We start from the raw sequence: 13,095 nt of genomic DNA, 5'->3' as shown, positions 1-13,095 counted from the left end.
CCTGGTTTACTTATTTTCCCCTTTAAAACATGGTGCACAGCACGCACACCCGCTTAGGCAATGTAAAGAGGGCTAGGCAGCCTCAGACACACCCCGTTGCTTAGCTCTGCTAGGCTAAGGGTAAACACAAGCCACAGAGCTCCAATACACTTACAGTATGCCTGACACACCCCGCTATGATGTCAGCTAACTCTTAAGCTTGAACCATGCAATTCCTACACTTACACTGTTGAGTGCTGGCTAGCATTGAGGGGAAATCTGGGATTCAGTATCATTCCCCTCATTTGCATAGGATTGCCTGCTAATGCATAGTTACAGGTCCCACACTGAGCCTTCTCCCTTAGCAACCACTGTTCACTGACAATGTTGTCTTCTGCCTACCATTGAGTATAATGGCAAAATAGTGATTTTGGTTAGATTCAGCCCGATCCCATCTGCGCGCCACTGCCCTATGTTTAAACAGCCAAAATCGGCTAAAAAAAAGTTATTTATTTTATTTTTCCAACTGTTTTCCATGCCAATGGTCATATATTTGGCCATTGGCATGGTTTCCATTTAATATACACCCTTTATTTGGAGCTGTCATGGCTCCAGTTTGTAGTTTGCAGAAATGTACTTGGTTACTAACCGAGTACATTTCTACACACTACACTAGTCCTGCATGGCCAGCTGACAGCTTCCTGGATTGCAAATTCATCTCATTTGCATGGTTTTCACCTAAAAATGGGGTAATTTGCATACAGAAGCTGTGTACATGCAGGAATAGTGCAGGAGAACTTGTGCACATCCCTGCAGCTTATTCCTGGAAAGCACAGTAGCCATATTGCCACCAGGAGCTCCTGCATTATTCCTGCATGCCATGCAGGGCTTGCTGAATCCAGGGAACTATCTTTTAACCACATCAGACATTTTGCATTCCTGCAAGTTTTAGCTTGTAGTGTACTGGGGCAGCCAAGTCTGCCCATTTATTATAGAAAAAAAGTCTGATCAGGTCAACAATTAGAACTCTTCCTACATTTCCTCTCAAAAAAAATTAAAGAAATTAATTCCTTGAACTTCTCTCTTGAGGCGATTTCCTTGAATTTATTTTTCAGTCATATTCCTCTGTGTCTTAAAAATCACAAGAGGTGTAAATATGACCATAAATGACTGCACAGTTTGACACTTGCATATACAAACCAAGCCTTTCTTTATACCACTTCATGTTCAGAGATACCTAAAAAGCCTAGAGCATTGCCTTGCCCTAATTTTAACTTGTGACAGAATCAGACTAGTAATGAATATTTTTAAAATGACTTGAATACACAGTCATAAATTGTTTTGTGATAAATGTAAAAATATGGAAGAAAACCCCTATAATAGAAATAGATTTAACCCTTATCACTGAACTCTCTTCAGGAATAAAAAGGAGATATATGCCACCAATAGATAGGCAGTTGCAGAGACACTTAAATGAATGCAGATACCAATAGAAATAAAATTGTCTGAAGCATATATTTTTTGCTGATATGCAGGAACAAAAAATTACTCATAAAAAATGTACAAGAAAGGCCCCAAGCAGAGAGCAGACTGTATTATAAAAACAATAAAACATATCAAAAAATATTTGCTTATTTTATTTTTTTTATCTTTGTTGCGATAGTGGCCTCCTTTCCGCGGATGCCCAAGGTGGTATTTATACTACTAGGAGAAATCAGGGAACTTCCTCTATTCTTTTCAGTAGGTGCCAAGCAATCTTTTACATCCATCTGAGCTAACACCATTTCATGCAGGTGGGACTTTGCTTTAACATCTCAGAAAGTACTCTTCATTCTCTGACCTTCTTATAATGAAGGTAGGGGCTTTTACGATGAAAGTAAATATTTATATACTTAAACTTCTTAGTGCGTGTATCTGCATCCATGAGTGCATGCGTGCATGCATGTGTGTGTGTCTGTGTGGGTGGAGTAAGGTTGCAGGGGACTTTATCCATCTTTATGTCAATATCCAGGTACACAATAGCTCATGCATTGAAATTAGTGACCCCCCCAACAACATTTGTAATAATTACTGAGCCATTTAGGAAACTATTAGCTATGAGTTAACCTATTAACCCATCTGTTGGCAAATGTAGCAGTCTGTAGAAGTCTAAAGCATGAAATGAACTTCATAATATAGAATATGTTGGTAAATAACTTTTATAGCCCTTTTATAGATGATCATTGTGCTCAAACCAGCCTAAAGCAATCACAGCTGATGAAGCAAACAGAACCTGCCAGGGTAAGATTCCCATGATAACTACCTAATCTACAGACAGTTTCTCTCAAAAGGCTGCTTTTCTGAACTGGAGAAGATTTGAAAATATATAAAGAAAAAAAAAAAATGCACAGTTTGAACTGGAAATCCATCCTCTGAAAAAATGAAGTAATATGCTGAGCACTTTTCCTTTATGCAAGAATACATCATTTTGCTTCCTTTCCTTGCTGCTTTACTGTTCTTTGTTCAAATGCAGCGGGCTTTTGTCTAATGAACCATTTGAAGTATTTGTATTACTATCAGGGAGTGGCCAGTATCAGTGTGTGGCTGAAGCTTCAGGCCATACAATGAGCATGTACATGATGTCACAGCAAGGGGCTGCTCCAGTGCTACAGAGGGGTGGAGTCTGCTCACGCTGCAGCAGTTTTCAGTAATCTGATCCTAGATCAAGCATTGCAGAAACTAGCTACACCATCACATCTACACTATATGCTATGCTGAAGTGCTTTATGAATTTCATCAAAGGAACATTTCGGCATTGCTAAGTGGGAACCTAATTTGCTGTGTTGGAATAAAAGCAATCCCTGTCACAGTATGCTGATGCTTAGAACATGCTTCTGTCAAGGTTTAAGAGCTCTCTGCTTATTCTCTCTGTTCATTGGAGTTAAGGCTCAGCTTGAAGGTAAAATAAAAATAGCACTGCATTTTTATGTTTATTTAGCAGTTACCCTGATTAGTATTTTGTATTATTTACTATATGTTAAGTTTTCACTGTGATTATCCAGTTAAAATAGCATAAGTACCTTTCTTGATGGTTCCTTAAAGCAAAAGACATATACTTTCCAAGTTTCAGCAGCATGATGCTTTATTGTGACTCACATTTTGTCAAGGATAGTTTATTCATTTCATGTTTCCTGTACTCTGCCAGCTTGGTGATCAAACTCCTTAGCTTTATTATTCCTTTTGTTTTGTATTGTTGGCTTGCTGACTTAGCATTACTTTAATTTCTTGATTTTTCTAGTTGACTTGGGGCTAATATTCTGGATACTTGCATTCAGTTTAAGGTGTGCTTCTCTGGTTGAACCTTTTGAATTTTGTCACAGATGGTTCTTGTGGTAGCAGTTACATTTTGCTTTTTGTTTATAGTTGAATTACTAGTTTTCAGTTAACTGTTCTAGCAATGATAAACTTGTAAAGCTTTTTAAAACGAGTTTCATTTGTTTGCAGTACCCTTTATATTATACCTCCTCCTAATTACTTTATCATAATACCATTCATAAGAATTTGCATAGCCATAAATAGACCTCATTAATACAATGTTTATGTTTGCCAAATACAATATATTTAACCCCTTTCCTCACACTTTCCCTTTCTTTAAATTACCATTTTGTTTATTTCATATGTTATATTCCTGACATTCTGGCTTTGTATGCACGTATAATATCTACATGATTTTCGAAACTGTACAGATTTTTTGAAATGGAGATAAACATATCTGGCAACTCCATACTTGCTGGCATTATGAAAAGTGAAACTAATTCAGATATAAAAGAATTCACCATTGACATGGTACTTTATTAAGGGAAAATACATGAAACAAAAACGTTTGACTGGAATAGCATTGTGTGTTTTAGATGTGTTATGTTAATCCGGTATGTCAAACCAGCTCTATAAGTTTCTCTGTGTACTTCACTGTATAGTACAGCATTGTGTAACTGTGGTTTCAAATATCAGGGTCTCTGTTCATGTTCATATTTTGCATGAATTCTAGATTGTCACATTCATTTAAAATTAGCTATAAAATGAAGTTTAATGTATATGTATGAACATCAATATTTGATCATTTACCATTTCTAAGATTCAGAATGACTAATATTAAGAGGTACAACAAATAAAGCACAGCAAGAATACAAGAGCCATTTCTTCAGCTTATATAAGTGGGTGTAATAATCAGTCACATCAGCAAAATGAATTACACTGATTAAACAAAATGTGTGTGCACATGTGTGTGTTAGATATTCTGGCATGTGGTCATCATGCCTCCTCACATAGCACATAGGTGGCTATAAAACTATAACGACATGGAAGACCAAATGAAATTTAGCACCATTCCAATTCATATGGCTTTATTGCCATGACCCAAGGTATGAGTAGCTATGTTAAAAAAATCTAAACATTAGCATCTTTTAATAATTGTAAAGAAAGCAAATGACAGTAATCCATAGTATAGTAGCTAAAGCTGTAAGTTGTTGTTTGCATGTAGATGATGGACTGTTATGTTTGTATTGTTTACTTTATTCTGGAGTCCCATGGCTTTTATTTCTTAGATGCATCCCATACTCCTCTCAGAAATTAGGTGAATCCAAGTTTTCAGGGCAGTTTATGTTTTTTTCAGTTTAATAATGTACTCATTTGTATCAAATACATTTGTGGAATTTTTACATACTGTCTTTTTTTATTGTATTGTAGTAGAGTTATTGGTCAAAACCATTAATTGAAAATACTATGAAATAAGAATTTCAGTATGAATGATGTGCTTTTATAATTCTTGGAAACACAGAAGTATTTTATTCCTATACCATAAGTGACACATGTACTGTGGTCATATGGTTTGCAAAGCTATTTCATATGCTATTTTCAATCTTTAGGTCTTCACAATCTGATTTTTTTAAAACATTGGATTAAATCAGCATTGCTTTAAAAATTTCAGTATAATAATAGAATTTTTATTTGCCACAAATGTCTATTGCTCTTTGCAGTATATGTCACTTCTTATAGTCTCAACTTTTTAAACATTGCATTCTAGTTATTGAATTACGAAATGATTTTTAAAATACACATCTTGTGTTCTTTTACATGTGAACCTGTACAGAATGAATACAAGGTTGCTGCTTCTTTCATAGTGAAAGCAAAGAATGCAAACAGATGTTGCTATGGGTACCATGACTATATCAAAGCAGGCTTTATTTTCAAGATGTGGTGAAAGTGCAAATAAGGCTGAAGTATGTGTTTTTTTTAAGGCAGGCATGATGTATTTTGTGTATGGACCAGACTACACATTAATTTACTCTTAATTAAGTCTAAATATGTTAGAGGCACAAAAGGTGCACATTAAATTTACAGGCATGTTAGAATACATCCTGAAATGGACATTGAACACAAAATAGCATCATTCCCTTTCAAAATATGAGTAGGTATTTCAGCACTGAGAGAGTGAACAGCTCCCTGCCTAGCTGAGTCCATGGAAAACATTTCTTGTTCCTTTAAAGAAGCTTTATAACACAAGTTACTTTGAGAAGACTGCCGTCTACTGTACATCAGTGGTAGTTCCTTGGAATGACTAAAAAGCTAATTAAAAATACTTTATGGTGTCTTCCTGTAAAAGTCTCATAAAGCCCAGTAAGATGAGAAAGCATTCCCAGTATATGTCGGAATGTGGGCTTGTGCACATCAGACAGAGTCCTTGTCTGCCCTTCATAGCATGATAAAACTTCCTTTATATGTAGAAGCTCCCTGTTTACCTAATGCTGCATATACAAGTAATGAACAATGAAACTATATATTTTTTCATTGTGAAAAAAAAAATAGTGTACTTATGTATATCAAATGCATAGAGAACAACAACTCAGAATAATGGAGCTCAAATATGTCTGTTGAGGATAAAACAAACTGGTAGAATTTGGTTATTAGCATGATTTTAACAGCTGACCTACATATGCCACAGTACTGGATGCAGTTTTTGTTGATGAAATGAATCAGATGATCAACTGGGCCACACAGTAACCGAATTTTAATTAAGATAAGCTTACTTCAAAATATTGGGGCCCCTAGAATGTAACGTAGTAGAGTCTACTTTACCTCAGTTAAGGTGTCATTCACAAAGTAAGTTAGATTTAAAGCTGTACTGTCAAAAGAATCATTAAGGTACAAAATAACATTGGATATGAGTGATATAACATGAAGCATCTAGGGAATCAGATGTTTTTAAAATGTGACAATATAACAAATATGCACGGAAGAAACTAGTAACCCAAAAGTGGTGAAACACAGACAAATAAACTGCTCATTCTATTCCTAATAAAATTATAAAAATGTTATACAGAATTGTAGGCCAACATTTTAAAAGTGCCCATTTCCAGATGCATTAAATATGAAGTTGAATGCCTAGCTGTTGACATCACAGACAGTTAATGTACATGGATATGATCTGAATTGTCAGCAATATGTAATGCAATAATAGCCTGAGTATGGGATTTTTTTTTCTTGTAAATGAAGGGCATTTTACACAGATTTGGAACATCTTGGAAAATGGCATAAAAATCAACTTGTTGAAAGTATACTGCACCCAGTAATAATAAGCATAATAAATGGCATTTGAACTTTAGGGTAGAATAAAGTAATAAAATAAACAGCAGAAAGTACAACTAATTCAGAAAAGTAAATACCTGCAAAAATCAGAGGAAACGTTGGGGTGTGGGTAAGATCAAGGGTTATAAATAAGTAGTGTTGCCACCTCAGAGACAGAATGATGGTTGCAAGGAATAAAAATGTCTAATTCAGTGATATGCAGTAACATGCGGTAGACTTTTATAAAGCAGACAGCAGACACTTAGCAATGACTAAGGAATAAGGACTGTGACACTATGGCCCATTGTAGTTTCTTAAGAATCAAATAAAGAAAAGTGGGGCAAAACAACACATGGCCATCCTTGTTGTTTGCAATAAGAAGATGTGAAGAGTATAAGCAACATTTACATGACTGCTGGAGCTTGACTGAAGTGCTAAGAGATGTGCTCTTCTGAAAGTGACACCTCCTAATAAGGCAGAATGTTATATTTACCAATGTGCTGTTGGTACATATAGTATGAAATGGTTACTCTGATCTGCAGCACCTTGTCATGTCCATGCATGTTATTAATCAGGCATAGCATCATACTGACATTATTTCATCATTTTAATCTAATTCAATTAATACTGCAGAATATGGCATGAACATGAAGTGCTGATATATGCATGCTAACTTTTCTCTCAAACATACGTAAACATTGTAGAATTAATTTGATATGATATCCTCAAAATAATGTAATCATTGTATATGAGTGAGTTATCTGCAAATAATCTGTGGTGATTACTGGTTTAATTTCATCTTGCATCTCTGGATAACTAAATGGTACACAGATGGGGAACAGCATCTATGTGAAGTGCTGTCCACTATCCTGGCTGTATTATTTAAATGACCATTACTATGTATACCTACAAGTTATGTATAAATAGCCACATACCTAATACTGCATTATTGCCTTACTATACTAATTGTGGAGTGCCCTACATGCAGGATTCCTGTTGACTGATTTTATAGAAACAGACATTAACATGTTACTTATGCCAAAGCACAATCACAACGTTTGTATCATGCAGTTCTACAGCCTCCCATCATGCTCTGCCTTTCTCATTTATTACCATGTTCTGTGCATCCTTGACCAATTTCATGCAAAGTCTGTTGTAACATACCATCAGCAAATGGTCTTAGAAAATGCTGAAACCCAAATGGACGCAAAGAAAAAGCATTAAGACAATATTTTTTATTCTGATTAAGAATAGAACTACAGAACTCAGACCACTTGTGATGTGGACATGAAATTATTATGTTCTATGAATATTGATGTTAACAGTGATTATTAATGAACATGTGATCTACAACCTGGATAATAAAATCATACACCATTTTAATTGCACAAGACTGAAAAAAAATGTGTGATTATCTAGCAGTTTGCTAATCTGAAAAGCAAGGCATTAATAAAAACACTTGAAAGAGTATTAAAACAACAGTTAAAAAACAATGCAAGGGTATTATTATTTACTCTCTCTTTGAGTATCTCTGTCAGCCACAGCAAATATGCATCCACTGTTATAAAGTGCAGTACAAAATGTCACAGCATCTCATAGTGCATTACTGCTTCTCACCAAACCATCCAGGCTTGTCAACACACAACAGCGCTGTGTTGCTAATAGTATTTGCCCGATATTTTTGTTGTTTTTGCTAAAGAATACATTGACAAATACTGTATTTTACTGTCAGAAAAGTACTACAATGCCAAAGGCTGCTTTCCGAAGGCTTTCTAAAGTACTGTATCTTACATCTCCTGCTCTCCATCTATCTCATTGTGATGTGAGTTGCAAACTGTCACATTCATACTTGGGAGCCAGTCTCAACTGGGTAACTCAGAATAGGACTTACTGGTGCACAACAACAATACGATGCTAAGAATGTGTGTCTTGTCATTGTACTTTTTTAACTACTTTAACAGTACAGTATTAAATGGTGGTCTATACAAAGATATTTTAAAGTGCTGTATCTTACTTTAGCAGAAGGACAATATGACTAAACATAGGTGACCGTGAAATAAACACTTAGGGTTGATAATGCCTGAAGTATAATTAAAAAGAAATGCCTGAAGTATAATTAAAAAGAAAACTGTTTATGAAGTAGAATTATTCTGCTATAATACTCCATCCGTCTATCTATCCATCCATCCATCCATGCATCTATAATCCTCTTTTTCCTGTTTTTACACATGGGGTTGAGATGTATCACTAACAGTGACCATCATTTAGAGCTAATTTTTTCACCGCTAGGTGTCTAATTCTGCCATGGTTGTTTTTCCACCTTACGCACGCACACATATATGGCTAATTTATAGTGTCCACTCCACCTACTGGATGTCTTTGGTATGTGAGAGCAGACCAGAGCATTGGGAAAAAACCCTTGCAAAGTAACTGTTAATTAAATGTGGTGCACAAACCAAATAAAAAAAAAAAAATCATACACTATATTAACAGTCTATGTGTGAAAAAGAAACCTGTTCAAATATCCAACAGTTTCAAACCAACTGATAAAAAAAATCATACGCTATATTAACAGTCTATATGTGAAAAAGAAACCTTTTTCAAATATCCAACAGTTTTAGCACTGTGTAGCAATAACTAAAAAAAAAATCTTTTGCTTTTTCTAGGTACCTCTACTAACTATGTTAAATATGTCTCTGTTGTAGAGGGCAGTCTAAAATATCACAGTTCTACTTGGTCTCCACATCCGTCAGGTATTTCAGGATATGCCTTATCAGATACAATACTGATATGATGTTAATAATATCTGTAGTGTATATTTTAAAAGCAATTTTGTTATCCTGGGGAAGTTCTTCACAAAAAAATGAAAGGGACTACTTTTCCTTAAAAATATCAATAAGCAAAAAAAAAAAAATCCTTTAAAAATGACAAAACCATATTTTAAAAATTTCAACAAAAACAGTCAAGGAGGCTGTATGCTAAATGTGGTAATGTCCATGGGAGGGCAGTATAGGGAAACAATTGTACTTTTGGGAATGAGAAGACCCCTGTATATCATGTTAGGCTTTGCTACAGTTCCAGGTGTTGCATTATTTCCTTGTTATAAACACCCTTTTGCGGATTATTGATCATGTAAACCATCTCCTAGTTAATGCTCACCACTCAAACAGAAAGGGAAAATGCCATTGATACTTTTTCTATAACTACAACTGTGAAGGAAATAGAAAAGAACAGTACAATAAACATCAGTATCAAAAAATAAGTTTCAAATAAAGTTAGAGGATCAGCAGACAAGCAGTCCCATTTCTAATCTGGGAGTGGGCTGCCCGCAGCTGATACCTAATATAATGGTGGGATATACAATGAGTCTGGGGAGATGCTAGGTGGAAGCATTTATGGAAGACGTAATATGCCATAGTTAGAGAAAGATTAGGCTCAAGAATTGCTAGCTAAGATGGGAGAGGATGAGAGAAAAATTGTAAAGTATAATCAACCAACAGGGGCATCTCAAGGGACAGGTGGTATTCCTGTGGAAATGTGGACGTTGGGAGTTGAGTCATGATTATAACGCATCTATGTCTATGCCAGCTAAGAGAATGACTAAGGTGCTGGAAACAATTATATTTATGGATCAATGAGATTTCGTGGAGGGGAGAGAAACATTTGACAACATCAACAAAACAATGATGATAGGTTCCAAAGGTAAGCAGAGTGTAAGAAGGCTCCATTACTGATGCTGTGTCTTGATGAAGGGCTGCTATTTGATAGAGTTAGCTGGGATCTTATGAGTAGTGTAATGGCAGCATTTGCATTTCCTGATAGAATAAGGGAAGAGGGGTAATTAGGAAGACAAATGAAGGATCAGAAACAAGAATCAAGGGGGAGGGGGAATTCCTCTCAGGCAAGCTGGGTTTGAATAGAGGAACCAGGCAGAGCTGTCCTCTTTCTCATTTGCTATTTGTCTTATTGCCCTTAACAAAGAAAATTAGAGACACATTAGAAATTCAGGGGTATAACTATTGTACTCAACAACAAATATATTTTTTGTAGATTACATTATTTTGTATTTAATAAATTCAGAAAAGGATATTTCATTGTTGTGGAACATTTTGAAACAGTTTAAAAATGTTCAGGATATAAAATAAATGAAGATAAAACAAAACCTATACTAGTAAACTATATTCCCACACATGAATAGTCTCAGCAATATCCATATTTATGAGAACATGGTAAGATAAATTATTTAAGTTTTTAGATGAAAAAGCATTCTATTATGACAGCTAAGGATAAGTGGAAAAGATGAAACAAAAGGTAATATAAAATGTGAGATTTTGGAAGCTCTTGATAATGGATATGGACAAGGAGATGCCAGCAGGGAAAATGTTTTTAGTCTAATTAGTATTGTATACAGATAAGGCATATTTTTATCAACCAGAGGAGACCCTCTGGACCATAGTTATTTAAGAATTTTAGGAACCTATCTGGGAGGGAAAGAGGACAAATGTTATGTGGGTTAACCTCACTGAAAAAGGTTGTTTAGTATTACGAGATTTGAATGGATACTTTATAGGTACACAGTTAAGGAGACTAAAAATAGGAAAATACTTGAAATCAAAATGAAAAGAAATTATGTTGAAACCCGTGGGGTGTCATGAAATAAGGAGAGGGAATAATTTTGGATGCAGTCACTTAATGAGAACAGTACTAACCATACAGAATATTATTTGTACAAAGTAGCAAAAAATATCTTGAGAATTAAGCTAACACAGGAATAGAGAAAAGAGATTTTACCAATAGGGATGACTATAAGTAGGGGTGCAAAAAATAAGTAAGGGGAGCTGGAATTTATTTATTTTTTAAACACCTTTATTGAAATATCACTTGTGACATAGGCAAACTTAAATTTATGTAAAAGTAATCAAAGTGTATTTACAAGTTCATACTTACAAACATTATAAATTACATACATTGTTCTATAATGTATAATCCAAGCAACATTACATAAATTGTTCAGTTCCTACATTCTCATAAGCCTCATTCCTCCTTCAAAACATTTTTCTGCCTGTATTATTCCCCTAATTTCCATTTTATATCTACGTAATTTTGCAAATATTTTTCTTGTAATTCTCTATGTAATGTAACTTTGTATTGTGAAGCTTTTCTCCCTGGGCCTCCACTGAAAATGGGCTCTTGAGCACAGTGGACCTCCACGGTCACCAAACTGGAATAAATAAATATAAATAATAATTTACTTTTACTGTTTTCTAAATATCGCACTTCCTGTTTTATCTTTGTTACAATATTCACACTTCAAGTATAGTTGGTTTAGACTTTGGCTTCCACTAATTGTTTTTTTTTTGAAAGCCACCAGAATTAAATTTAACAAAGCCTTAGCATATCTAGGCAATTCAGATCCTGTATCCTAGCTCAAAAAATAATTTCCTTAGTTACAGTCATTTGCTCGCCCAGTATTCCTGACGGAGTACTCTGCAGGGAATTTCTAAAGTCTGACAACTTATTACAGTCTGAAAATGTATGATCCCAGGTATTTCTTTCTTCCCCATTATGCATCCAACATTTGCCATCTACCTATGGAAAATTATTTGGAGTCTGCTTGAGGTATAAAAGTATCTATGCAAACACTTCCAGGCAAAAATCCTAAATCTTCTTGATTTTGTTGTATATTTGGGAGGCATACATATGTCCTACCATTGTTTCTTTATGAATTGCTTATCTAATCTCTCTTTCCAATCTTTTCTGAAATCCTCTGATTGAGTCCTGTAGTTATCATGCAATATTTTATATGTTGTACTAATTATCCCTTTTTAACACCACTTTCTGTTCTAAATTCAGTTAAAAACCCAACCAGTGCAGGTCTTTTATTTAAGATTCCTCTATTCCGTTTTCTTTGTCTATGCTCTGATATGAATTCCTGATAGGGAAGGCAGTCTCTAGCCTACAGTCCAAATGTCTTCTTTGCCTGTTACCATTATATTACCTTTCCCCCTCTAATTTTTGTTCTCAATACCTTTGTTCCTCTACCAGCTTCCTCCAGTAAATTTCAGCTCCCTCTTGCCTGTTCTCAGTACTGGTAATTTCAGTCGTCCCTATTGATACAATCTCTTTTCTCCGTTCTCATGTTTACTTATTTCTTAGTATACTTCCTGCTACTTTAGGAATATAATATTCTGCATGACTGTTGTTATTCTTGTTAATGATCTGTGTCTAAAATCCCACTCTTTCCTTATTTCTTAAACTACACCACTACACCACCCTTCATCATCATCATCATCATTCCTTTCCACTTTGAATTGTAGATTTCTGCTTGTGTTATCGGTAAAATCCTTAAATTTTGATCCATCATATATAATTCTAATTAACCGTATTATTGTATCACAATATGCAAATGCTTCCATTGCCCTACTCAAAAAAAACAGCTTAATCTGTTGAATGGATTCTCTGCATCAATACCAACCAACACAACTTACATTCTGCTTCCTTCTGGATTATCAT

General features: G+C 34.9%; 1 protein-coding gene across 1 annotated transcript in view; it reads left to right on the top strand.

Moving 5' to 3' along the window:
• Nucleotides 1–2,667: 2,667 nt before the first annotated feature.
• SEZ6L (seizure related 6 homolog like) overlaps nucleotides 2,668–13,095 on the top strand; it is a 3,056,071-nt gene continuing 3,045,643 nt past the window's right edge. Inside the window, exon 1 of the mRNA XM_044068481.1 lies at nucleotides 2,668–2,917. Within this exon, the coding sequence (XP_043924416.1) occupies nucleotides 2,830–2,917 (88 nt within the window). The 5' untranslated portion in view covers nucleotides 2,668–2,829. The remainder of the gene's footprint in view (nucleotides 2,918–13,095) is intronic.

Source organism: Protopterus annectens, chromosome 4.part0 (assembly GCF_019279795.1).
Source record: "Protopterus annectens isolate FY-2018-M chromosome 4.part0, PAN1.0, whole genome shotgun sequence".
NCBI lineage: Eukaryota > Metazoa > Chordata > Ceratodontiformes > Protopteridae > Protopterus > Protopterus annectens.
This window is presented reverse-complemented; position numbering and strand designations above follow the sequence as displayed.